General features: G+C 39.4%; 1 protein-coding gene across 15 annotated transcripts in view; it reads right to left on the bottom strand.

Moving 5' to 3' along the window:
* Positions 1 to 25861, bottom strand: part of REPS2 (RALBP1 associated Eps domain containing 2) — a 248826-nt gene that overhangs the window by 41802 nt on the left and 181163 nt on the right. For 8 of the 15 annotated variants that reach the window (XM_035289252.3, XM_035289258.3, XM_035289253.3 and 5 more), the window contains one exon: positions 22321 to 22382. In XM_035289252.3, the coding sequence (XP_035145143.1) occupies positions 22321 to 22382 (62 nt within the window). Of the gene's footprint in view, positions 1 to 2105; positions 2163 to 22320; positions 22383 to 25861 lie in introns of all 15 variants that reach the window. The other 7 variants (XM_035289249.3, XM_035289256.3, XM_035289250.3 and 4 more) reach the window with 1 other exon arrangement.

Genomic DNA, 25861 nt, shown 5'->3' with positions numbered 1-25861 from the left:
TGCCTCCAGGGCCTTTCCAGCATTCTGTCAGTAATCTAAATATCATTTGGTGCCTAGTTTTCACCTGCCCCCATCTTGGCTGGGCAAGAACACACCAGGAAGCCATTTGGTAAATCCAGTAATAGAAGACACAGAACCAATGGCCTAGCACACCACTGTTGCACCCCATCATTCCCCAACCAGGCTCAAAAAGAGGGGTAGAGCCTCAAGAAGGTCCAAAAGACTGAATTCTCAGCAAGAATGATTACTAAAATCCATGACTCAAGTCACCTGTGAGAGACAGGACATGATGAACGAATGGTAAGCACCTGGAGGGCAGGATCTGTTTTGCTTCACTATCATTTTCCTGGTATCTTAGCTGAATGCCAGCAAACAACAGGTCCTCTAATCAATGGAATAAGCCAACAATGAACCCAATACTGTTTCATACTCCACTGAAGAAGTAGTCAGTAATTCATCCCTTAGTAACTGGAGCCACAGAGCACAGAACAGTTACAAGGTATAGGCTCTGGAGTCAAACCCAGGTTTTGCACTTGCTCGCTGTGTGAGCTGGTCACATGCTTAGCCTCCCTGAGTTGCAATTTCTTCATCTGCAAGGTGGGATAATCCACCTAACTCACAATATTATAAAGATTAAGCAAAATATCTGTCCACAATTACATAATAACTGTTTGACAATGGCAGCTACTATCATCATTAGGATTAAAATTATGATTGGTTTCCCAGGCATAGTTCCTCCTACTGCAGGTAGCAGCCAATCCTACATAAAGGCATTTTCCCCCTTGCCAAAGAGATGAAAACCTAGGCTGAGAAAATGCTGGCTCAAATTTACATTATAAGCAGATCCCACAAAGCAGGCTATCCACAGTCTAAATCAGTGCTGCTGGGTATTATTGCTACTAATGTTGAGGGGGAGAAAATTTTTAAATAAAATCCCTTTCAGACTTTCATGTTTCATGGCTGCCTTAGCATAGATATCTCAGGCAATTTGCAGTGAACATCTCTGGTGGGCACCCCCCTTGGCAGACCAATCCAACATTAGAGACACTCAGGAAAACACTGATAGAGGGGCTCAGGGACAACTTTGGAGAAAGTGGGTACCAGTGACTATAATGGGCAACTAGTCAGTGGATTTAGCACAAGGCACAATGCCTTGGAGATTCCTGGAACCCATTAGATTATGGAAAACACCCATGAAATAGACCTACTGTTACAACTAAAGTACTCTGAGCATTTTATTTTGGTCTAAAAGACAAATATTTTGACCATGACCCGGGTTTTGTTCGATATCCAATTTCTAGTAATAGAATAGAAATCTGAGTCAAGTCTGAAATGCACTCTACATCACATACCTAAAGCCATATTATAACAACATCTGCAGAGTCAACAACATGAGCCTCAAAGGTAAGATGATCTAAAGCAGGATTCTCTAGAGACTCATACTCCCCAGGGATGGGGTTGAAGAAAGATGCCCCATGCATGCCTCCTGCCAAACCAAAGAGACCCTTACTGAACAGGTACCCACCAGCAGCACAATTGAAAGGCACCTCATTATGAGGCTTTTAGAAATCCTTTCTCCTGGGTTCCAATCCCTGACATATAAGGCATGGCAATAATAACAAATGTATATACAAATTTCAAAATTCCTCAGAGTCCTGGCCTATGAACCAATATTTTATCACACTTAAATCTGAATTGCTTTCCTAGTTCCTTTGGTGTGATGGAGTGTTAGAGTAACATCCTTTCTGACTTACTAACAGTTCACACTTAGACTGCAATAAATGTCCCCTTTTGGGTTGACATAGCCCTTCCTGCATGAGCCATATCCATCAGAATAATGTGGCTTTAAAAATTTTCAATTAGAAATAGCTGGCCAGAAAAAGGAGCTATAAAAATTATGTTAAGAGTTAGGAACCGGCCATAAAATAAATTCACCATTGATGAGGATGTGGAACTGGAGTGGGAATACCATTAATGGAGTGTAAATCAGTACAAACACTTTGTAAAACTGTTTGGCAGTACCTACTAAAGCTGAACATATGCCTATACTATGACCCAGAAATTCTACTCTTAGGTGTATACCCAAGAGAAATGAAAACACTCACCCACTCAACAACTTGGATACAAATGTTCACAGCAACACTATTCATAATTGCCCAAATCTGAAAAGTACAAAACTGTCCATCAATAGTAGAAATTAGTGTTGTATTTGCACATACAATGGAATAGTACACACCAATGATCTCAATTACATTCAACAGTGTGAATAAATCACACAAACATCATTTAATAAAAAGAAGCCAGACAAAGAGTATATACTGCATAATTCCACTTAAAGTACAACACAGGTCCAACTAATTTATGCTGTTAGAAGTCAGAATAGTAGTAACCCTAAGAATAAAAGACAGTGACTGGAAAACAGTACAAGGAGGGTTTCTGCGGTGCTAGTAATATTCTGTTTCTTGATTTGGGTGCTAATTACATTTAATGTGCAACTCAATGAATTTTCACAAGCAGAACACATGCACATAATCAGCACCCAAATCAAGAAACAGAATACTACTACAACTAACAAAGGATGTAAAAGATCTCTTCAAGGAGAACTATAAACCACTGCTCAAGGAAATAGGAGAGGACACAAACAGATGGAAAAACATTCCATGCTCATGGTTAGGAAGAATCAATATCGTGAAAATGGCCATACTGCCTAAAGTAATTTATAGATTCAATGCTATACCCATCAAGCTACCATTGACCTTCTTCACAGAACTAGAAAAAAAAAAACTTTAAACTTCATATGGAACCAAAAGAGAGCCCGCATAGCCAAGACAATCCTAAGCAAAAAGAACAATGCTGGAGGCATCATGCTAACTGACTTCAAACTATACTACAAGACTACAGTAATCAAAACACCATGGTACTGGTACCAAAACAGAGATATAGACTAATGGAACAGAACAGAGGCCTTGGAAACAACGCCACACATCTACAACCATCTGATCTTTGACAAACCTGACAAAAACAAGCAATGGGAAAAGGATTCCCCGTTTAATAAATGGTGTTGAGAAAACTGGCTAGCCATATGCAGAAAGCTGAAACTGGACCTCTTCCTTACACCTTATACAAAAATTAACTCCAGATGGATTAAAGATTTAAACATAAGACCTAACACCATAAAAACCCTAGAAGAAAACCTAGGCAAAACCATTCAGGACACAGGCACAGGCAAGGACTTCATGACCAAAACACCAAAAGCAATGGTAACAAAAGCCAAAATAGACAAATGGGATCTAATTAAACTTAAAAGCTTCTGCACAGCAAAAAAAAACAAAAACAATCATTAGAGTGAACCAGCAACCAACAGACTGGGGAAAAAATTTTGCAATCTACCAATCTGACAAAGGGCTAATATCCATAATCTACAAAGAACTAAAGTAAATTTACAAGAAAAAAATCAAACAAACCCATTTAAAAGTGGGCAAAGGATATGAACAGACACTTTACAAAAGAAGACATATATGCGGCCAACAAACATATGAAAAAATGCTCATCATCACTGGTCACTAGAGAAATGCAAATCAAAACCACATTGAGAAACCATCTCATGCCAGTTAGAATGAAGATCATTAAAAAATCTGGAGACAACAGATGCTGGAGAGGATGTGGAGAAACAGGAAGGTTTTACACTGTTGGTGGGAGTGTAAATTAGTTCAACCATTATGGAAGACAGTGTGGCAATTCCTCAAGGATCTAGAAATAGAAATTCCATTTTACCCAGCAATCCCATTACTGGGTATATACCCAAAGGATTATAAATTGCTCTATTATAAAGACACATGCACACATATGTTCATTGCTGCACTGCTTACGATATAGCAATACCTGGAACCAACCCAAATGCCCATCGATGATAGACTGGACAAAGAAAATGTGGTACATATACACCATGGAATACTATGCAACGATAAAAAGACAAGTTCGTGTCCTTTGTAGAAACATGGATTAACCTAGAAACCATCATTCTCAGCAAACTGACACAAGAACAGAAAAGCAAACACTGCATGTTTTCACTCATAGGTGGGTGATGAACAAAGAACACTTGGGCACAAGGAAGAAAACAACACTCACTGGGCTAGGTGGTGGGGGAGGGAGGAGAGGGACTGTGGAGGGGGAGGATGGGAAGCGATAACACAGGGAGAAATGCCTGATGTAGGCGAGACGGCGGGGGGATGGGGGTGGGGGTGGGCCGGAGACAGCAAACCACCATGGCATGTATGTACCTATGCAACAATCCTGCAGGATGCGTGATGTGCACATGTACACCAGAGCCCAAAATACAATTAAAAAAAAAATCCAGTAGAGCCAATTTCCTGTAATGTCCTTAAAGTGCCACCTAGTGGCACAAGTTAAATTTAAACAAGAGGGAAGTTTTGCCCGTAGCAACTTCAAAAATATGGCCCCATTTCTAATAGCACATTTTGGGATTGGGCTGAAACAGTGCCCTAGACTAAAATCATTGGCATGATACATAAAGAAAAAAAGTTCTTGTTGCCTGGCACATAGAATCCTGATACAAGGATTCAGAGGCAAGTGAAGCTGTCTACCACGGAGCATGCTAGTGTTAGTGAGCCAAAGATACACATCTCTTCCCAACTCTACTTGCAGTCAGCATGGTGGGAGCATTCACAAAACAGACAGGAACAAGGGCTGCAAATTGGGGCTTTCCCCCAACCCGCAGGGGAGAAGGTTTACCAACACACTGCTGACACCTACAAAATCTGCTGGGCAGAGCAGGGTATTTAAGAGGGGGTTGGGAAGAAAAATTCCTTTACCCTGTTTTCTCTGGACAGGCTTGTTTCCTTCTTCCTTTCCTTCAAGGTACACTACTGTGGTGAGGCCTAGTCTGGCTTCTTTTAATTATGCTTGCAAAACAGAGATGGGGATGCCTATCCACTGCATGCCTTTGAAGCTGCCAGTTGTATGAAAGATACTGCTCAGAGTTTTGCTAGTAAAGTCTGAAAGACAGATCATCTCGATGAAAGGTCCTCAAGGAAAAATCAGAAACCATAGGCACATGATCCTTGATATAAGAGCAGGAGGGTTAAAGGCTGACGGGGAGGCCTATCCATCTGTTCACTGATTCTTCTCATTGCCATTCTTTTGATCTATGGCAGGATTCTCGAGACTCACGTTCCCTGATGGAAAAGGTTGAAGATGCCCTATGCATGCCTCTTGCCAACTGATTCTCCTTCGCATTTTCATTATTTATACAAACAGGCAACCATCTGGATTTGGCCTTTAGGCTATAATTTGCCAATCCCTGATGTAGGCAGAGGGACAGCCCATGAAAGGTCACAGATGAGGGTAACAACGTGCTTCTACTACAAGTGGTTTAGCAAGCCAGTTCAGCACTCATTCTGGGCTTGTGGCAACTAATTTCTAGCTATCTGGAGTCTGTTCTGTGTTTGCCAGCTAGATCCCACCTCTGTTTCACTAGTCCTGTGGTGATGACAATTATAACAGCTAAATGTTGTTGAGGGTTGACCATGCACCAGGCATCATTCTAAGTGCTTTAGAGATCTTTACTGATGTAATCATCACAACCCTATGAAAATAAATACTACCATGATCCTCATTTTACAGATGATGAAATTGAGGCACAGAGAGACTAACTTGCCCAAAGTCACAAAGCCAGTAAGAGGCAGAGATGGAATTTGAAACCCCAAGCCCATGCTGTTAAATCCTCTGTCAGGCTGCCTCCCTGAGCCCAACCCCTGGTTAGTGTCCTCCATTGTCCTTTTCCATTAACATGGTAGTACATTTGGGCACCTTCCCAATCCACATTTGCTCCTCCCTTGACCCCCTCGGGAGTGCTTCCTTAAAGTCATAGTGCGGGCTGGGCACAGTGGCTGATGCCTGTAATCCCAGCACTTTGGGAGGCCGAGGCAGGCAGATCAAGAGGTCAGGAGTTCGAGACCAGCCTGACCAACATGGTAAAACCCTGTCTCTACTAAAACTACAAAAATTAGCTGGACATGGTGGCACGCACCTGTAGTCCCAGCTACTCATGAGGCTGAGGCAGGAGAATTGCTTAAACCCAGGAGTCAGAGGTTGCAGTGAGCCAAGATCATGGCCACTGCACTCCAGCCTGGGTGACAGAGCAAGACTCTTTCTCAAAAAAAAAAAAAAGGGCACAGTGCAATAGAGGGCAGCAGCGAAGAGAAATGAGGATTCCATTGTTCAGGAACCTAGAAAGCAAGCATAACTGAGCTCCCCAGGGGAAAACTGGGCTATATTGTTAGTTATTAGAAACATCGTGACCAGTTTATTGCCTACAACCTGTGTCAATAAAGCATGAAGAAACGGGTTTAAATGAGACACATGGAAAATGACTTAGTTGTAAGAACCATGAGAGACTATAGAATAGATAGTGTTGGTCATGACTGCTGTGAGAGGGTAATGCAGAATGAAGGAACTACAGAATAAGGATCACATCACATTCTTTCTGCTCCCATAGTTCTCAGCAAAGTGTGGGCCTACAGTAAGCATATTCCATTAACATCTGATGAAATCAGATGAACTTACAGCATCTTCCAGAAGAATGATATCAGCAGAGTGAGCATTATATAATAAAACAGCATCACAGGCATAATACAATCAAGAAGAACCTAAGAAAGAAAACAAGTCCTACGCAACTGTCTTGCATGCTCTGCTCATGTACCCCAAAACCTAAAATCCAATTAAAAAAAAAAGAAATATAGGCAAAAAAAAAAAAAGAAAGAAAACAAGTCACAAGAAGTGAGGTAACTAGTTCCATAAAATAAAATGTATCCCTGACAAAGATAGTGTGTCAGTTTCGTTGTAAGAAAGTAATTGTGAGATGTGGTTTCACAGCACAGCATAGCAGTATAGTAGGAGCTGGCACCCTGGGGCTAAATAGCCAGGGTAGGAATCATAGCCTTAACTCTTTCTGTCAGTGACCTCGAACAAGTTGCTGAGGTTCTCTGTGCCTTGGTTTACTTATCTGCAATGTGAGGATATCAATAGAACCCACTGCATGTTGTTGTGAGGCTTAAATTCGTCAATATTTGTAAAGCATATAGAAGAGCATCTGGCACTCTGTTGAAGTGCTTGATAAATTAATAAAATACATGAATAATCACAAAGCCTCTATGGTTTGTGTACTCTTAAAATCAGTTTTGAAATGCCTAATTATTTATTATGCAAAAGTTCTCTTTCTGTTCCCTTTCAGAGGGTAGAATAAGGGTTACCCTTGGCCTTTTGCTACATCAAATATGGCCCACAAGCCAAATGTGAATGCCATTTTGGCTAAGATGAATGTACATCTGCACTGGGGAAGGCACTTAAAAACAAGTATTTGAGATTAATGTAGGAAAGAGTTCATATTTAGAAAATTATTGGTGGGTACAGAGTGTAGACACTTCACCAACTTTTACTTAGCAGATCTACAGTTAATTTTTATGATGTACAGTGAATGATTTTTCTCTCTCTACATGCTTATTAAATTTCTAGCAGTTCCCCAGAAACCTTTTCCAGCCCTTCTCTTCTCCTACAGCAGGCCGGCTTACTTACTAACTGCAAGGTCCAATTAGTTAACTTCTGCTCTCTGAATCTCAACTTTGCCTTCCATAAAATGATATGCAATAACAGATGTGAGAGTGCCAGCACGAAGTGTTAAAATTTAAAAGACTCAGTACCACTTGGAAGCAAGATAAAGGTCCCTGTGGGGCCAAATCACAAAGTGGTAGGTCAGGCAGAGGGTGCAGAAGCAGACAGAGGCAGCTGAGAGCTCCTAATAACAGGGATTTAAGTGTCCCAAATTAGGCAGGGGACTGGTACCAAGTTCATTTCCTGTTGCCAGAGGCTAAGGCATCACTTTGCTACCTGTGAAGCTGCAAAATCAAGATGAAGCCTGTAAAGACGCTCTGGGCTGCCTACTTAGGAAACTGAAGCAGGCAAAACTATCCAGGACATAGGAGTAGGCAAGGACTTCATGACCAAAACACCAAAAGCATTGGCAACAAAAGCCAAAATAGACAAATGGGACCTAATCAAACTCCACAGCTTCTGCACGGCAAAAGAAACAGTCACTAGAGTGAATCAGCAACCAACAGAATGGGAAATAATTTTTGCAGTTTACCCATATGACAAAGGGCTGATATCCAGAATTTACAAAGAACTCAAACAGATTTACAGGAGAAAAACAAACAAGCCCATTCAAAAGTGGGCAAAGGATATGAACAGACACTTTACGAAAGAAGACATATATGAGGCCAACAATCATATGAAAAAATGCTCATCGTCACTGGTCATCAGAGAGATGCAAATCAAAACCACATTGAGATCCCATCTCACGCCAGTTAGAATGGCGATCATTAAAAAATCTGGAGACAACAGATGCTGGAGAGGATGTGGAGAAAAAGGAACACTTTTACACTGTTGGTGGGAGTGTAAATTAGTCCAACCATTGTGGAAGACAGTGTGGCGATTCCTCAAGGCCTTAGAAATAGAAATTCCATTTGACCCAGCAATCCCATTACTGGGTATATACCCAAAGGACTATAAATCGTTCTACTATAAGGACACATGCACACGAATGTTCATTGCAGCACTGTTTACAATAGCAAAGACCTGGAATCAACCCAAATGCCCATTGATGATAGACTGGATTGGGAAAATGTGGCATATACACACCATGGAATATTATGCAGCAATCAGAAATGATGAGTTCGTGTCGTTTGTAGGGACATGGATGAATCTGGAGAACATCATTCTCAGCAAACTGACACAAGAACAGAAAATGAAACACCGCATAATCTCACTCATAGGCGGGTGATGAAAAATGAGAACACATGGACACAGAGAGGGGAGTACTAAACACTGGGGTCTATTGGGGGGAAAAGGGGAGGGCCAGTGGGAGGGGGAGGAGGGGAGGGATAGCCTGGGGAGAAATGCCAAATGTGGGTGAAGGGGAGAAAGCAAACAAAACACACTGCCATGTGTGTACCTATGCAACTGTATTGCATGCTCTGCACATGTACCCCAAAACCTAAAATGCAATAAAAATCAATAAATAAATAAATAAATAAATAAATAAATAAATAGAAATAACACTGAAACCTGGTTCTGGGCTAAGCCACCATCGGGTGCCATCTACAAGACCCCTGACACCTGCACCAGATGGAAGTGCTATATTTCAGGTATAAGAATCAGCTCTTGACTGGAGGCCCATGGATGCCAGGAATAGCTGGTAGAGACAGCCACTGAACTGGTAGAAAGGGAGGAGCTCAGAGAACTGAGAATGATATTGAACTCCAACTCAAAATAAGCCTCCAAAACAAAATTCCAAAAAGCATGGTAGAACAGCTAAATAAAAAAGACAAATTTGCTCCTGACAAAAATGAAAATAGAACAAGTTAAAAATAACTTTAAAATAAGTATGTCTCGAATCTTCAAAGTTAAAAGTGGAGAATACATCCTAAAAAAGGTATAAAACAAAAATAAGGAAAAGTAAAACAAGAACAGGTTGCTATAAAAAAGAATGGATTATAAAAGCTAGAATCAAAGAATACTGATAGATACTTAAAACAGAATAGAAAAAAATCTTAGCCTAGATAGTTATGCAGAGGATTTTTAATTTGTCAGATGAAGATTTCATCCAAAGCAAACCCAGCAAGATCACAACATACAAAGCTGAAGGTAACGAAGTGCAGTGCTCACATCTGTACATTCCAGCACTTTGGGAGGTCGAGGCGGGAAGATTGCTTCAGCCCAGGAGTTCAAGACCAGCTTAAGCAACATGACAAAACCCCATCTCTACAAAAAATACAAAAAGTTAGCCAGGTGTAGTGGTGTGCACCTGTAGTCACAACTACTTGGAAGCTGAAGTGGGAGGACAGCTTCAGCCCAGGAGGTCGAGGCTGCAGTGAGCCATGGATCGTCCCATCACATTCCAGCCTAGGTGACAGAGCAAGATCCTATCTCAAAAAGGGAAAAACAAAAAGATGAAAGGCTCATTACTAGAAATTTTTTTAAATGTGTTGACAGAAATATAGCTAGTTTGAGTTCAAGAAGAAAACAGAAGAAATAAGTAGAGAAGCAAAACCCACAGAGATATCACTATATGTTCTAAAATTAAAGATGATTTTCCAGGAGGAAAATGCATGCCGAGTATCACCTGAAATAAACAAATTTAAATCTATGCTTAGGCCCATCACAGCACCATCAAAACAGAACACTGAAAGTAAAAATAAACTTTTAAAAGCCACCCTAGAGAAAAGACAGAGCTGCACCAAAGAAATAAAAAATAGATTGACGGTAGAATCCTGAGCAGTGGCGGCAATAAATGCTAGAAGAGAAGGTAATGCATTCAAAATACTGAGAAAAAATTACTTTCAGTCTAAAATTCTGTACACAGCAAAATTACTATTTAAGACTGAGGACAGTAAGAGTTTACTATCCAAAGAACATAGATTTTAAAAATGACTAGATGATAATACCTCAGTATACTATTCCTGTGAACCTCACAATTGCTAGAGTCATCATAACAATGTAACTATGCAATATATGTCTTATGGCAATTTCTGAGAGCCAGTCTCTAAAAGTACCTTCCAAAGGTCATTTTACTCTGGTAAATCTTCAAATGACCTTTTATTCTACTTGTCATATCAGAGAACTTTTTTTTTCTTTTCCCCAATCCTTAATTGTAAGACTAAATTTTTAAAAGAAAAACTGCATAACTTCCCCACCAAAACAGCTATTTAAACTTCTACCAAATACTTAGCAGTCTTCTCCAAGTATTTAACCATAGGCACTTGACATTTAGGACTGAACTGCCTGGAGACCTTCATAGATACCCCAATTCACATAAAACTGCACATACAGAATCTCCCAAAATATAGAAACTTATAAAAGCAACTTATAAACAAGATAGGTAAATCATAAATAAGTTACCTAAGCGATCTCTTTAGACCCCTGAAAAGAGTTAGCAGAAATTCACTAAGGAGCTAAGAATCTCAAAACCCTACTGGGAAGGGAACAGTGGTGAATCTAAAACTAATTAGAAATCCGACCACTGGAAAGGGGTCAATTACCATGCGCCATGGACCTCCAAGATCACCCTCAGAGATGAGAAAACCTTACCATCAAAGGTCTACCATATACTTATGTGGTACAATCAGGAAACACTTCTGTAGTCACCTGTTACCCCTCTTTTCTACTATCTGTCATGTAATCATTTTAATAGATGCCTAATATTTGAATTAGGCAGATATACATTACCCTTGACCAGTGCTTGCTTTCTAGACATGAAGGTGGTCTGTATTGTTCTTATTTTTATTTATAATACTAAAATAAATGTCATCATAGAACTTTTCCTTTCTTTTGAATTTGTTACTAGGATAAATTCTAAAGACATTTGTTGATAAAGAGCAAAATGCTGAGTGCTTCTTTTAAAAAGAAGGAAGGGTAACAGGCTTACATTTAATCTTTTTTCCTTCATTCCAATGCTGGTATTTCATTGCTAATTCTCACCCTCTATTTTCCTTGCACTTATCACTATGGCCATTTCCTTTGCCTTTTGAATTCGTCATTCAGTGCCAACTGTTTGAGAGTAGTAGTTTTCAAATTTAAGAAATCCTTATAAGAGAACTTACAAAACTCTTGAGATTCAATCAACACAGGTTGGTCTGAAACAGAATTTTTTTTTCATGAGACATGAATCCAGAGCTATGAGTAGCTCTGAGCAATCTACGAACCAATTCTACAACTAGGGAATATGGAGTAAAAGGTACTGCCAAATTAACAAAGGAAAAATACATTACACAAAACAAGCATTCCACTTGAATATCCAACCTTGATAAATTTAAAACAGTGTTACCTAGGGAAAATGATAAATTTATCAGAACCTGATTTTACTTTAAAATAGAGCCCTTTATTTTGACCAGAGGTTGACATACAATTATACTCTTGGTCAGTCTAGCTAAAGGTTTATCAATTTCATTGATCTTTACAAAAAAAAATCAACTTTTCAACTATTTTCTCTGTTTTTCTGTTCTCTATTTTGTTTATCCCCACTCTATTCTTTATTATTTCTGTCTGCTAGCTTTGGATTTAGTGTGCTCTTTTTCTGCCAGTTTCTTAAGGTGTAAAGTTAACTATTGATTTTGGATCTCTTCTTTTTTAATGTTTAAGTGTTTATAGCTAAAACTTCCCCTCCGAGTACTGCTAACATTGCAGCCCATAGGTTTTGGTATGATTTTGGTTTCACTCATCTCAAGGTACTTTCTAATTTCACTTATAATTTCTTCTTTATGTTTTTAACAGTATGTTAATTTCTGCATATTAGTGAATCTTCCATTTTACTTCTATTATTGATTTCTGGTTTCATTCCACTGACGTCAGAGAAGATGTTTAATATAATTTCAATCTTTTTAAATTTATTGAGACTTGTTTTGTGGCCTTACATATGGTCTATCCTGAATAATATTCCAAGTGCACTTGAGAAAAATGTCCATTATGCTGATGCATGTTCTATAGTTATCTGCTACATCTAGTTTAAAGCCATGGTATTGTTTAAGCTTTGTATTTCCTTACTGTTCTTCTGTCTACTTGAAGTCTCTAGTTTACTACCACGTCAGTCCTCTTTCCTCTTTAAACCTTTCAAAGTCTTTGTTCTGGCCAGGCATGGTGGCTCACACCCGTAATCCCAATGCTTTGGAGGCTGAGGTGGCAGGATTGCTTAAGCTCAGGAATTTGAGACCAGGCTGGGCAATACAGCAAGATCCCATCTCTATAAAAAATAAAAACATTAGCTGGGTATGGTAGCATGCACCTGCAGTCCCAGCTACTAAGAAGGCTGAGTCCCTTCAACCCAGGAGGTCGAGGCTGTAGTGGGCTATTACTGCACCACTGCACTCCAGCCTGGGCAACAGAGCGAGATCCTGTCTCGAAAAAAAAAAATCCTCTTTCCATTATAGTATTTCCAAGGTTTTTACTTAGCAAGGAGGAGCAGAGAAAATTAGTCTAACCTATCTTGTCTCTCAACTGTGTTTCATGATGTTTTATCTATATTACCAAAAAAATTCTTGAACAGAGAATACAAAATAGTATCAGACATCTTAGTATTAGAAGGATCCCTCTAGTCCAATCTTCTTATTTTACAGAAGGGGCAATAGGTCCATGAGACTAACTTACCTAATTCCCACAAAGCCACAGAGCTACATAGCAGCAGGGCTAAGGACAAGACCACAGATAGACACGTTCATATTACTACATTCAGCACAGTGTGGTACAGCTTCCAGTATATTCTTTCACTATCACATGAAAGTACATCCTTGGTTTATATCTTCTTTCCTTAATCACTGAAATACTCATTAACGTGTTGTGATTTTCAGCTAATCTACAGCATAGGACAGAACAAAGTAACACTTTGAAAGAGAATAAAAGTATCATCTTAGGTGATGCATGTTTATAAATTCACTTTGGAATAATTTCTGAGCTTCTAATACATGCATAAATTAAAAATATCTTGAAACATATTAAATTCCTATTTTGATAAGTGAAAATTAGGATGTTGTATATACCTTTGAAAGTTCATAAATATGCTGCAACTACATGGGCAGTATATGAAGATGATTCAATGACTTTTATACATTACATGAAGTCATCTGAATATATTACAGCAAGAGATTTCATGATGTCTGGTGTTTATTCATGAAGTTTCTAATTTGATAAAGAAAAAATCATGCAATTTTAAAAACAGTGACATTTCCCTATTGTTTACATTAAATAATGTTTCCTACTATTTTCTTATAGATATTTGAAAGTTGACAACAATATAATACAGGTTAAGCATCCAAAATCTGAAAGTGAAAAATCCAAAACGCTCCAAAACCCAAAACTTTTGTTGTTGTTGTTGTTGTTGTTGTTGTTGAGACAGTCTCACTCTGTCGTCCAGGCTGGAATGTAGTAGCACAATCTCGGCTCACTACAACCTCCACCTCCTGGATTCAAGCGATTCTCCTGCCTGACTCCTGAGTAGCTGGATTACAGGTGCATACCACCACACCAGGCTAATTTTTGTATTTTTAGTAGAGATGGTTTTACCATGTTGGCCAGGCTGGTCTCAAACTCCTGGCCTCAGGTGATCCACCTACCTCAGCCTCCCAAAACTTTCTGAATGTCAACATGAGGTTCAAAGGAAATGCTCACTGGAGCATTTAGGATTTTGGATTTTCAGATTTGAGATGGTCAATTGGGTAAGCATAATGCAAATACTCCAAAATCAAAAAAAAATCTGAAATCTAAACCACTTCTGGTCCCAAGCATTTCAGACAAGGGGTACTCAACCTGTACTCCATTTTACTATCTTAAAAATTGATTTAGTATGTGTTAAAAATAGATTCAGTATGTATGTTATACTTTAATAAAATTTATATTAAAAATGGGGCCAGGCGAATTAGCTAGCCCTGTAAGAGATTTACATAATCACCAGGAATTTCTCCAAAAAAAAAAAAAGAGTGTGTGTGCTCTAAAACTCTTAATTTCTCCCAGAGGAATTTACTATTTTGAATTATCAACTGTGTATTAACTTGTAGAAATAATAATTTTAATGACAGGATATTAATTAAAAGGATAGAGTATTTTAAATGGTGTCGAATATTTTACAAGTTCAGGGCCTATGAACTGCCATTTGAGTTTAAGTGAGCTGCAGCTTTTACTTCCAAATAAAACAAATGTAGTATTTTATAAAAAGTTGTGTGTAAAAAATTTGACTTTGAAAAAGCGTAGCATGACTGCCATATTCCTATTGGGTTCAATATCACTTTCAGGACCTAATTCTAGCCAGATGAGGAATTAACTGAATGGACCACAGCTGTTCTAGTCTCCTCTCGAGGCCATGTGTTTGTGGCTAACCTCTCACAGCAGTACACACAGGATCTGAGGCATACAGTGACTAGTGCTTCCAACAGGACCTCCCTGTCACATCTTCTAGCCCTGTTGACATCAGTCACCACAAGCAGCCATTGACTCCCAGGCCATCCCTTATGATCTGGGTTCTTGTACCCATCGTGTCTGAGTACATCTCCTAAGCTGACCTCATGCCTCCCCACCTCCAGAACCCTTTTTCATTGTGCCCTATAAGAACTCATCAACAAAATTCCCTATATTCTCAACCTCTTCTCTAGGCATTCCTTCCTCTTGCCCTAATTCAGTGCTTCTTGCCCTAATTCAGTGCTTCTCAACTATGGCTACACTTCAGAATCACCTGGGGAAGTTTTTAAAACTCCAAGTAGCTGGACCTCAGCATCCCATGCCAAAATCTCTAGCAGTTGCTCCAGGCCTCAGCAGGTTTAAAGCTCCCCGGGATGATTCCACTGTGCAGCCAAGGGTGAGAACCACTGGGCTAACTAAAACCCTGTACTCTGGTCAGTTTCTGCTCCCCAGACAGAACTCCTTTGGTAGGGGCTGTTTCTCTCCCACAGCCCTGCGGCAACTGGAACTAGAAGCTAGTAGGAGGTTTGCTCACCATGGCACTTTCAGAACACTACAGCCATTTTCCCTACAATCTGGCTTTCCAAATTTCAGGCAGCTCCTCAAACATATCAGGACCTCTTGCATCCCTGTTTCTCTGCATTTGTATTTTTTCTCTCTCTCTCTCTCCAGTAAAGCTCTGTACCTTTTAGCCAGCTAAAAAGAAAAGTTCTCTTGTTTCTTCAAAACTGATTTCATTGTTCATCTCGTCCCTTCCATGAGCCTTCTTGGTCTCTCTAAGCTTAAAGGTATTCATTAAATGCTTCTCCCACAGTGCTTTCACCCTCCAGTGCTATTTTTAGTACTCGTTACATTGCTAGTGAGGAATACTTTGTTACATATAAGGTGAGAAATTAGTGGCAGGAGTAAGAAAATTCTGAGCGCATTAGTCTGCAGGGAACCCCAATTCATCAAATGTGGTGCTAACAGAAAACTTAAAAGATAATGTTTTGTACCCCCAAAGTCTTTTCTTTATTAAAGATAGTTACACTGAAGCTGTGGCTATATCACAACTGCCATAAGAAAACTGTCATGAGATCAACACTATTAAAAGGATTTAGCTACTGAAGTATCAAATAGTCTCTTAGCCAAGAACTGACCTTAGCAGAATAAACACGAACTCTATAGATGGCAATTTACTGGATTTATGTGCACACGAACAGTGAGCTAATACATGTAACTAACTCACTTTAACACTACTCTAGGCCAGGCACAGTAGCATATGCCTGTAATCCCCAACACTTTAGGAGGCTGAGATGGGAAGATCACTTGAGTCTGGGAGGTCAAGGCTGCAGTAAGCCCTGAACATGACACTGCACTCCAGCCTGGGTGACAGAGTGAGACCTCATCTCAAGAAAACAAAAACAAACAAACAAACAAACAAAAAATAAAAAAACAACCATTGCTCTATATGAAATAGTTTAATTGCTTTTTGGTTATTTATGCTATAAATCAGTCTTTTAAAAAAAAAAAGTTACCTCTTCTAAGCTGAGGCAAAAGACCATGTCCTAGTCTAGTCTTGCCACAGGAAAATGGGAAACACAAACTACTTAATTTTTTATATAGTCACTAGGTTCTTTTTTATCTTACCTATAGTATGAAAAATAAAAAGATGTTTCTTTTAACGTATTCCTTTTCTAACTCCAGGGCCCCATTTGTATAACTTAATCCAGATGTTCATATCACAGTGGTGCTTAAGTGTGAGCCAGCTAAACTGCTTTTTATCCTGAAAAACCTATACTTCATCTCTCTCACTTGATAGAAGAATATATACTTCTGGTGTATGTAGAAATGATCATTTTATACCTTTGTATGCATACTACAAATGTACAAACTTATTTTTCTTATATACATAAAACCTGGAAAGCCAGGTTTGGTAGTGTGTGCCTATGGTCCTAGCTACTCAGGAGGCTGAGGTGGGAGGATCACTTAAACCCAGGAGTTTGAGGCTGCAGTGGGTTATGATCATGCCACTGAACTCTAGCCTGGGTGATAGAGGAGACTCCATCTCTTAAAAAAAGAAAAAAAAATCCTGGACGCACATCACTACTGATTGGCCACAGTTTGTAAAATAGTGCTCCTTTATAGGAAACAAAACTTTTTCTTCTTCATGCCCATTTATCAAGTTAAATAAAATTTTTAAATTGAAACCTTAATTTTACTCTCTTTCATAGCTACTAATACATAGAATAGTTTTAATTATGTTAGGTTTCCTAATTTCTCTACTAGGTCTCCTGGTGATGATACTATATACGGTCCAATAAAAGAAGTCTTTGTAGGTATAGATATAGATATATTTCCAAAGTCAAGCTGATGGGCCTCACATAGCAAGGAACATTCAAAAAATTTAACAGAGCAAAGTAAAAATTCAGTGTTTAAGTTCTCATGAAAACTTGCTGTGGGGTGGTAAAATGACCTCATGAGAGAGTAAGTGAGAAGGAAAAGAAAAGCGAGGAAGAAAACAGGTCAAACTGAAAACATGGACAACGTGAAATCCCAAGTTAATGTGCTGTAAACTCTCATGTTCAATTTTTCTAGGGAAAACTACTGCATAAGATATAAAATTTAACTTTAACCATATAATACAGAGATAAGGTGACAGATGAGAAAGGTTTGGAAATGTTCTTAGCAATACCTTAAGACTGGTGTATAACTGTTTCCTAACCATTAAGCCCTCAGGATGTTAACAGGTATATTATTTATTAACATTTTATTAAACACCTTTTAAGTTCAGAGGTACACGTGCAGGTTTGTTACAGAGGGTTTGTTATACAGATTTTTTAAATTTCTTTTATTTAAAAAAACGGGATACATGTGCAGAACGTGCAGACTTGTTACATAGGTATACGTGTGCCATGGTGGTTTGCTGCACCTACTGACCCACCCTCTAAGCTCCCTCCCCTCATCCCCCCACCCCCCAACAGGCTATGGTGTATGTTGTTCCCTTCTCTGTATCCATGTGTTCTCAAAGTTCAACTCCCACTTATGAGTGAGAACACATGGTATTTGGTTTTCTATTCCCGTGTTAGTTTGCTGAGGATGATGGCTTCCAGCTTCATCCATGTCCCTGCAAAGGATATGATCTCATTCCTTTTAATGGCTGCATAGCATTCCATGGTATATATCTACCACATTTTCTTTTTTATTATTATACTTTAAGTTCTGGGGTACATGTGCAAGTCATGCAGCATTGTTACATAGGTATACACATCCCATGGTGGTTTGCTGCATCCATCCCCCGGTCACCTACATTAGGTATTTCTCCTGATGATATCCCTCACCAATCCCCCTACCCCCTGCCATCCCTCCCCTTGCCCCCCCAAACCCCCCAACAGGCCCCAGTGTGTGATGTTTCCCTTCCTGTGTCCATGTGTTCTCATTGTTCAACACTCACTTAATGAGTGAAAACATGCAGTGTTTGGTTTTCTGTTCTTGTGTCAGTACATTTTCTTTATCCAGTCTATCCCTGACGGACATTTGGGTTCATTACATATCTTTGCTATTGTATACAGTGCTACAATAAGCATATGTGTGCATGTGTCTTTATAGCAGGATGATTTATGTTCCTCTGGGTACCTGTCTAGTAATGGGATTACTGGGTCAAATGGTATTTCTGGTTCTAGATCCTTGAGGAATTGCCATACTGTATTCCACAATAGGAGAACTAATTTACATTCCCACCAACAGTGTAAAAGTGTTCCTATTTCTCCACAGCCTCACCACCTTCTATTGTTTCCTGACTTTCTAATAATTGCCATTCTGACTGGCATGAGATTGTATCTCATTGTGGTTTTGATTTGCATTTCTCTGATGATCTGTGATGATGAGCTTTTTTTCATATGTTTGTTGGCTGCATACATGTCTTCTTTTGAGAAGTATCTGTTCATATCCTTCGCCCACTTTTTGATGGGTTTTTTCTCGTAAATATGTTTAGGATCCTTGTAAATTCAGAATATTAGACCTTTGTCAGATGGGTAGACTGCAAAAACTTTCTCCCATTCTGTAGGTTGCCTGTTCACTCTAATGATAGTTTCTTCTGCTATGCAGAAGCTCTTTAATTAGATCCCATTTGTCAATTTTGGCTTTTGCTGCAATTGCTTTTGGGGTTTTTGTCATGAAGTCTTTGCCCATGCCTACATCCTGAATGGTATTGCCTAGGTTTTCTTCTAGGGTTTTTATGGGTTTGGGGTTTTACCATTAAGTCTTTAATCCATCTTGAGTTAATTTTTGTATAATATGTAAGAAAGGGGTCCAGTTTCAGTTTTCTGCATATGGCTAGCCAGTTTTCCCAGCACCATTTACTGAAAAAGAGATCCTTTCCCGATTGCTTGCTTTTGTCAGGTTTGTCAAAGATCAGATGGTTGTAGATGTATGGTATTATTTCTGAGGTCTCTGTTCTATTCCATTGATCTATACATCTGTTTTGGTACCAGTACCATGCTGTTTTGATTACTACAGCTTTGTAATATAGTTTGAAGTCAGGTAGCATGATGCCTCCAGCTTTGTTCTTTTTGCTTAGGATTGTCTTGGCTATGCGGGCTCTCTTTTGGTTCCATATGAAGTGGTTTTATTCTAGTTCTGTGAATAATATCAATGGTAGTTTAATGGGAATAGCATTGAATCTATAAATTACTTTGGGCAGTATGGCCATTTTCACGATACTGATTCTTCCTATATATGAGAATGGAATGTTTTTCCATTTGTCTGTGTCCTCTCTAATTTCCTTGAGCAGTGGTTTGTAGTTCTCCTTGAAGAGGTCTTTCATATCCCTTGTTAGCTGTATTCCCAGATTTTTTTTATTATCTTTGTAGTGATTGTGAATGGGAGTTCATTCATTATTTGGCTCTCTGCTTGTCTATTCTTGGTGTAAAGGAATGCTTGTGATTTTTGCATTTATTTTGTATTCTAATATTTATTTTATAAATAAAGATATCAATGGTCATAAAAGCTACGAAATTGCTGGCTTTAACAAAATTTACCAGCTTTCTTTACTGTAGGCCTTCAAAGCCTTTAGTGAGCTCACTTGCATGGTGACTCTCCCAGAGAGGGTAGAGGGGCATCCGTCTGCAAATCTGTACCACAGAGTCCTATTAATACCTCCCAGAGACTGTTTTATCATGAGCAGTTTGGGAAAGACTAGAATACATACGTGTCCCACATGAGTGGTTAGTAAGATTCTCCTAGGGTTAATGTCAACTTGACATAGCACAAAAACTAAATATAACCATGTGTGTATTGCCCAGGACTTCATATATTTGAATGTGTGTGTCTCACTTACAGTGGGCAAAAGGAGGGAATGGGGGAGAGAAATGGAATGTGGATTTTCTGCCTCCATTTCTTACACACCTGTTATTAAAATCTGAAATCTCCATAGTTAGGCAGCTGAGGTGGAGGCTTGGGCTGAGAACTGGGCTCACTGTTTATACTGTGATGGGAAATCCGATAGACGAAGAAGCAGACTCGTTCATTAACAGTAACTAGAGAATTCCCAGTCCCTTAGTCATATCTTTGGTGACTAAGCTCTAAAAGCAGGCAAGAGGCCCACCTCAGGAAGCTCAGGTAAGACTCCTGATAGTAGCAGCATATTTTGGGACTTACTGGCATTTGTGTAACAAGAGCAAGTTAGGAGTTTGGTTACAAAAGCCCTTTCAGACAGGTCTTGCATGCATTCGACCAGGTGGCCCTCAAGCCCCAGGCTTGAACTAGCAGCTAGCAAATGCCTCCTCGTTTAGTTATGACCAAGTCCAGGTTTGCTGTTGGTGTATAGCAGGATCTTCATCTCATCAAGGTCCTTCCTCTTTAGGGGCTTGTGATGAAAGCCTCCATTGCAAGTGCAATGGATCTGCTGCCTGGCTGTATACATAGACACTTAGACTTCAGTGATGGGGACAGGAGGGGCCATTAGGAGACAGACGGCAATTTGGGATCTGGCTCCACTATTTACTAGCTATGCCACCTCGGGTAACTTGCTTAGCCCCTGTATACTTCAACTTCTTTATCTGTAAAAAAGGATAGTATTAGTACCTGATTCTACCTCAGAGGGGTTTTGTGAGGTTTAAATAATACACTGAAAGCACTTAGCACAATGCCTAGTTTATTATAGATGCTCAATAGACATAGTTAATTATTTGAATGAGAAGAAATTACAGCCAAGGAAAGACTTAGGGGAAAACTAAGGTTTGGCAATAGATATACAGCAGGAACTCAATAAATACTTGTTGACAGTTCAACCAATATCTCTTAAGGCCAGTGTCAGATCCTGAAAAAGGAGATTTCACTGGTTTATATGCAGGTCAGGAAGAAATGGGCTTTTTATTACCTTTCACACTAAAGCAGAAAGCCAATACCTAATTGTATTTGCATCTCAAGGTTGAGTGGATGCTAAAAACCATTTCATTCGCTGAAAGAAGGACAAGCATGTGTTAAAAGTACTTTCATTGACTCATGAGTCCTGCGATGTCCCCATATGGAAGGATAGCTCTGAACCACCCAGAACAATGAAGCAGAACCAGGGACTATCTACAGAGAAATTTCCAAACATTTTCTGCCAAAAAGCAGAAAAGGTCTTTAAAGATAGAAAGTTTCTTCAGCAGCAATTAACAAAAGGAAAGATCTGTAGCACCATATACCATGCTCCATGGTCTTGCTGTTTGCTTCTCATTTTCAGCTCTGCAAAGTGTTGATGAATAAGGCCATAGTAGCACATGTAAATAAGGCAGAATTAATTTAGAGTTGAAACAGATCTTTATGCATGATCTCCCACTCCTGCTATTTCAGCTTTTTGTTCTGAGGGAAACTATCATCCTAAAGAAAGCACCATAGGCCAAAATCACGGCACTAACCCCATGTTGATAACCATTTTTTTAAATTTATGTAGAATTACCACAGCTCCTAAAGTGCTGATAAAATATACGCACCTAGACTGCACACCCTATACAGAAAAACCATGTTCCCACCTCCAATTAGAGAGAGACCCCTTCTTCTACTCTTCTCTCTGGATGAAAAACAGATGCACCCCTGGACAGCCAAGAGTGAACTAGTATATGTGTGCTTGGTGGCTTATTGAGGAAACTTTCTTTCTTCCACAAGAGGCTGGGGTGCTGGCTGGATGAGAAGAAATTAAACCACTCTCTGCTCTCTTCATAGGGTATCAGCTTGGGAATCTCATGGACCAGATCTGTAGCAATCAACCCTTGCAAAGAAACACAGCAAAAGGACAACTTCCCTACCACTGAACAATTTACAGAAATCAAATATGTCTCCTACCTGTGATGGACAAGGTCTTGGAGGAAGCGCAGGTGGTGGGGGTAACAATCCTGACTTAGTGGCTGAAAAGAAAAACACATACTGTTAAGGATCACCCCCAAAAATAAACAACAAAAAACTCTTAACACTTGTTAACTTGGAATGGCAATGACGTTTGCATTTAACATCTTTAAGTTTTTAAATCCTTCTGAAGGCTTAAGAAAAAAGAGTAAATGTTATTTCTAATCCCTTTTTCATTTTCATCCTAACCCAAACTAAAATATTTATGCAGGCTGTTATGATTAAGATGACATAATAAAACAGTATGGTAAAGATTTCCCAAGCTGGAATGCAGCATGGGAAAGGTGGTCAATTCTTCATTATTCTAATGTTACTTAGTTTCAAACAATCTAGGACAAAAGTCAGAAAACGTCGTCTCTGATTTCTCTCTTATTTCTCCCTAGCTTTCAGCCACTATACTGCTCATTAGCTCAGTGAGTACGCTATAGAAACTAAGGGAGCTGGAACCCAGATGAGGAAGCTTGGCTGCCCTGTAAATGCACCTGGGAATGGATCTGAAAGCAGTGTGGGATGCTGACAGTGATGGACTGAAATGATATTTAGGGATTCTTCAAAGACCTCAATTTCTTTTTCTCTCCATGATATTTATTATCAGGGATAACTAAAGTTGTTTCTTTTTTTTTTTTTCCTTTTTATTGCATTTTAAGTTTTGAGGTACATGTGCAGGACATGCAAGATAGTTGCATAGGTACACACACAGTAGTGTGATTTGCTGTCTTCCTCCCCTTCAACCACATCTGGCATTTCTCCCCCTGCTATCCCTCCCCAGCTCCCCCCTCTGCTGTCCCTCCCCTATTCCCCCCAATAAACCTCAGTGTGTAGTGCTCCCCTCCCTGTGTCCATGTGTTCTCACTGTTCATCACCCACCTATGAGTGAGAATATGCGGTATTTCATTTTCTGTTCTTGTGTCAGTTTGCTGAGAATGATGTTCTCCAGATTCATCCATGTCCCTACAAAGGACATGAACTCATCGTTTTTGATGGCTGCATAGTATTCCATTGTGTATATGTGCCACATTTTCCCTGTCCAGTCTATCATCAGTGGGCATTTGGGTTGGTTCCAGGTCTTTGCTATTGTAAACACTGCTGCAATGAACATTTGTGTGCATGTGTCCTTGTAGTAGAACGATTTATAGTCCTTTGGATATATACCCAGTAATGGGAATGCTGGGTCAAATGGAATTTCTATTTCTAGGTCCTTGAGGAAGCGCCACACGGTCTTCCACAATGGTTGAACTAATTTACACTCCCACCAGCAGTGTGAAAGTATTCCTATTTCTCCACATCCTCTCCAGCATCTGTTGTCTCCAGACTTTTTAATGATCGCCATTCTAACTGGCATGAGATGGTATCTCAATGTAGTTTTGATTTGCATTTCTCTAATGACCAGTGATGATGATCATTTTTTCATATGTTTGTTGGCCTCATGTATGTGTTCTTTTGTAAAGTGTCTGTTCATATCCTTTGCCCATTTTTGAATGGGCTTGTTTGTTTTTCTCCTGTAAATCTGTTTGAGTTCTTTGTAAATTCTGGATATCAGCCCTTTGTCAGATGGGTAGACTGCAAAAAATTTTTCCCATTCTGTTGGTTGTCAATTCACCCTAATGACTGTTTCTTTTGCTGTGCAGAAGCTGTGGAGTTTGATTAGGTCCCATTTGTCTATTTTGGCTTTTGCTGCCAATGCTTTTGGTGTTTTGGTCATGAAGTCCTTGCCTACTCCTATGTCCTGAATGGTTTTGCCTAGATTTTCTTCTAGGGTTTTTATGGTGTTAGGTCTTATGTTTAAGTCTTTAATCCATCTGGAGTTAATTTTAGTGTAAGGTGTCAGGAAGGGGTCCAGTTTCCGCTTTCTGCACATGGCTAGCCAGTTTTCCCAACACCATTTACTAAACAGGGAATCCTTTCCCCATTGCTTGTTTTTGTCCGGTTTTTTCAAAGATTGTATGGTAGTAGGTATGTTGTGTTGCCTCGGATGCCTCTGTTCTGTTCCATTGGTCTATATTTCTGCTTTGGTACCAGTACCATGCTGTTTTGATTATGGTAGCCTTGTGGTATAGTTTGAAGTCCGGTAGTGTGATGCCTCCCGCTGTGTTCTTTTTGCTTAGAATTGACTTGGCTATGCAGGCTGTCTTTTGGTTCCATATGAAATTCAAGGTGGTTTTTATCCAGTTCTGTGAAGAAGGTCATTGGTAGCTAGATGGGGACATCGTTGAGTCTGTAAATTACTTTGGGCAGTGTAGCCATTTTCACGATATTGATTCTTCCTAACCATGAACATGGAATGTTTCTCCATCTGTTTGTGTCCTCTCTTATTTCATTGAGCAGTGGTTTGTAGTTCTCCTTGAAGAGGTCCTTTACATTCCTTGTTAGTTGTATTCCTAGGTATTTTATTCTCTTTGTAGCAATTGTGAATGGCAGTTCGTTCTTGATTTGGCTCTCTTTCAGTCTGTTATTGGTGTAGAGGAAGGCTTGTGATTTTTGGACATTGATTTTGTATCCTGAGACTTTGCTGAAGTTGCTTATCAGTTTCAGGAGATTTTGGGCTGAAATGATGGGGTCTTCTAGATATACAATCATGTCGTCTGCAAATAGAGACAATTTGGCTTCCTCCTTTCCTATTTGAATACCCTTTATTTCTTTTTCTTGCCTGATTGCTCTGGCTAGAACTTCCAGTACTATATTGAATAGGAGTGGTGAGAGAGGGCATCCTTGTCTAGTGCCAGATTTCAAAGGGAATGCTTCCAGTTTTTGCCCATTCAGTATGATAGTGGCTGTTGGTCTGTCATAAATAGCTTTTATTATCTTGAGATACGTTCCATCAATACCAAGTTTATTGAGGGTGTTTAGCATAAAGGGCTGTTGAATATTGTCAAAGGCCTTCTCTTCATCAATTGAGATAATCATGTGGTTTTTGTTTTTGGTTCTGTTTATGTGGTGAATTACATTTATAGACTTGCGTATGTTGAACCAGCCTTGCATCCCAGGGATGAATCCTACTTGATCATGGTGGATCAGCTTTTTGATGTGCTGTTGCAATCGGCTTGCCAGTATTTTATTGAAGATTTTTGCGTCTATGTTCATCATGGATATTGGCCTGGAGTTTTCTTTTCTTGTTGAGTCTCTGCCAGGTTTTGGTATCAGGATGATGTTGGTCTCATAAAATGATTTGGGAAGGATTCCATCTTTTTGAATTATTTGGAATAGTTTCAGAAGGAATGGTACCAGCTCCTCTTTGTGTGTCTTGTAGAATTCGGCTGTGAACCTATCTGGACCTGGGCTTTTTTTGTGTGGTAGGTTCTTAATTGCTGCCTCAACTTCAGACCTTGTTATTGGTCTATTCATAGTTTTGGCTTCCTCCTGGTTTAGGCTTGGGAGGACACAAGTGTCCAGGAATATATCCATTTCTTCCAGGTTTACTAGTTTATGTACATAGCATTGTTTGTAATATTCTCTGATGATGGTTTCAATTTCTGTGGAATTT

The sequence above is a fragment of the Callithrix jacchus genome, chromosome X (assembly GCF_049354715.1).
Source record: "Callithrix jacchus isolate 240 chromosome X, calJac240_pri, whole genome shotgun sequence".
NCBI lineage: Eukaryota > Metazoa > Chordata > Mammalia > Primates > Cebidae > Callithrix > Callithrix jacchus.
The sequence above is the reverse complement of the archived record's forward strand: the minus strand, read 5'-3'. Positions and strand labels throughout refer to the sequence as shown.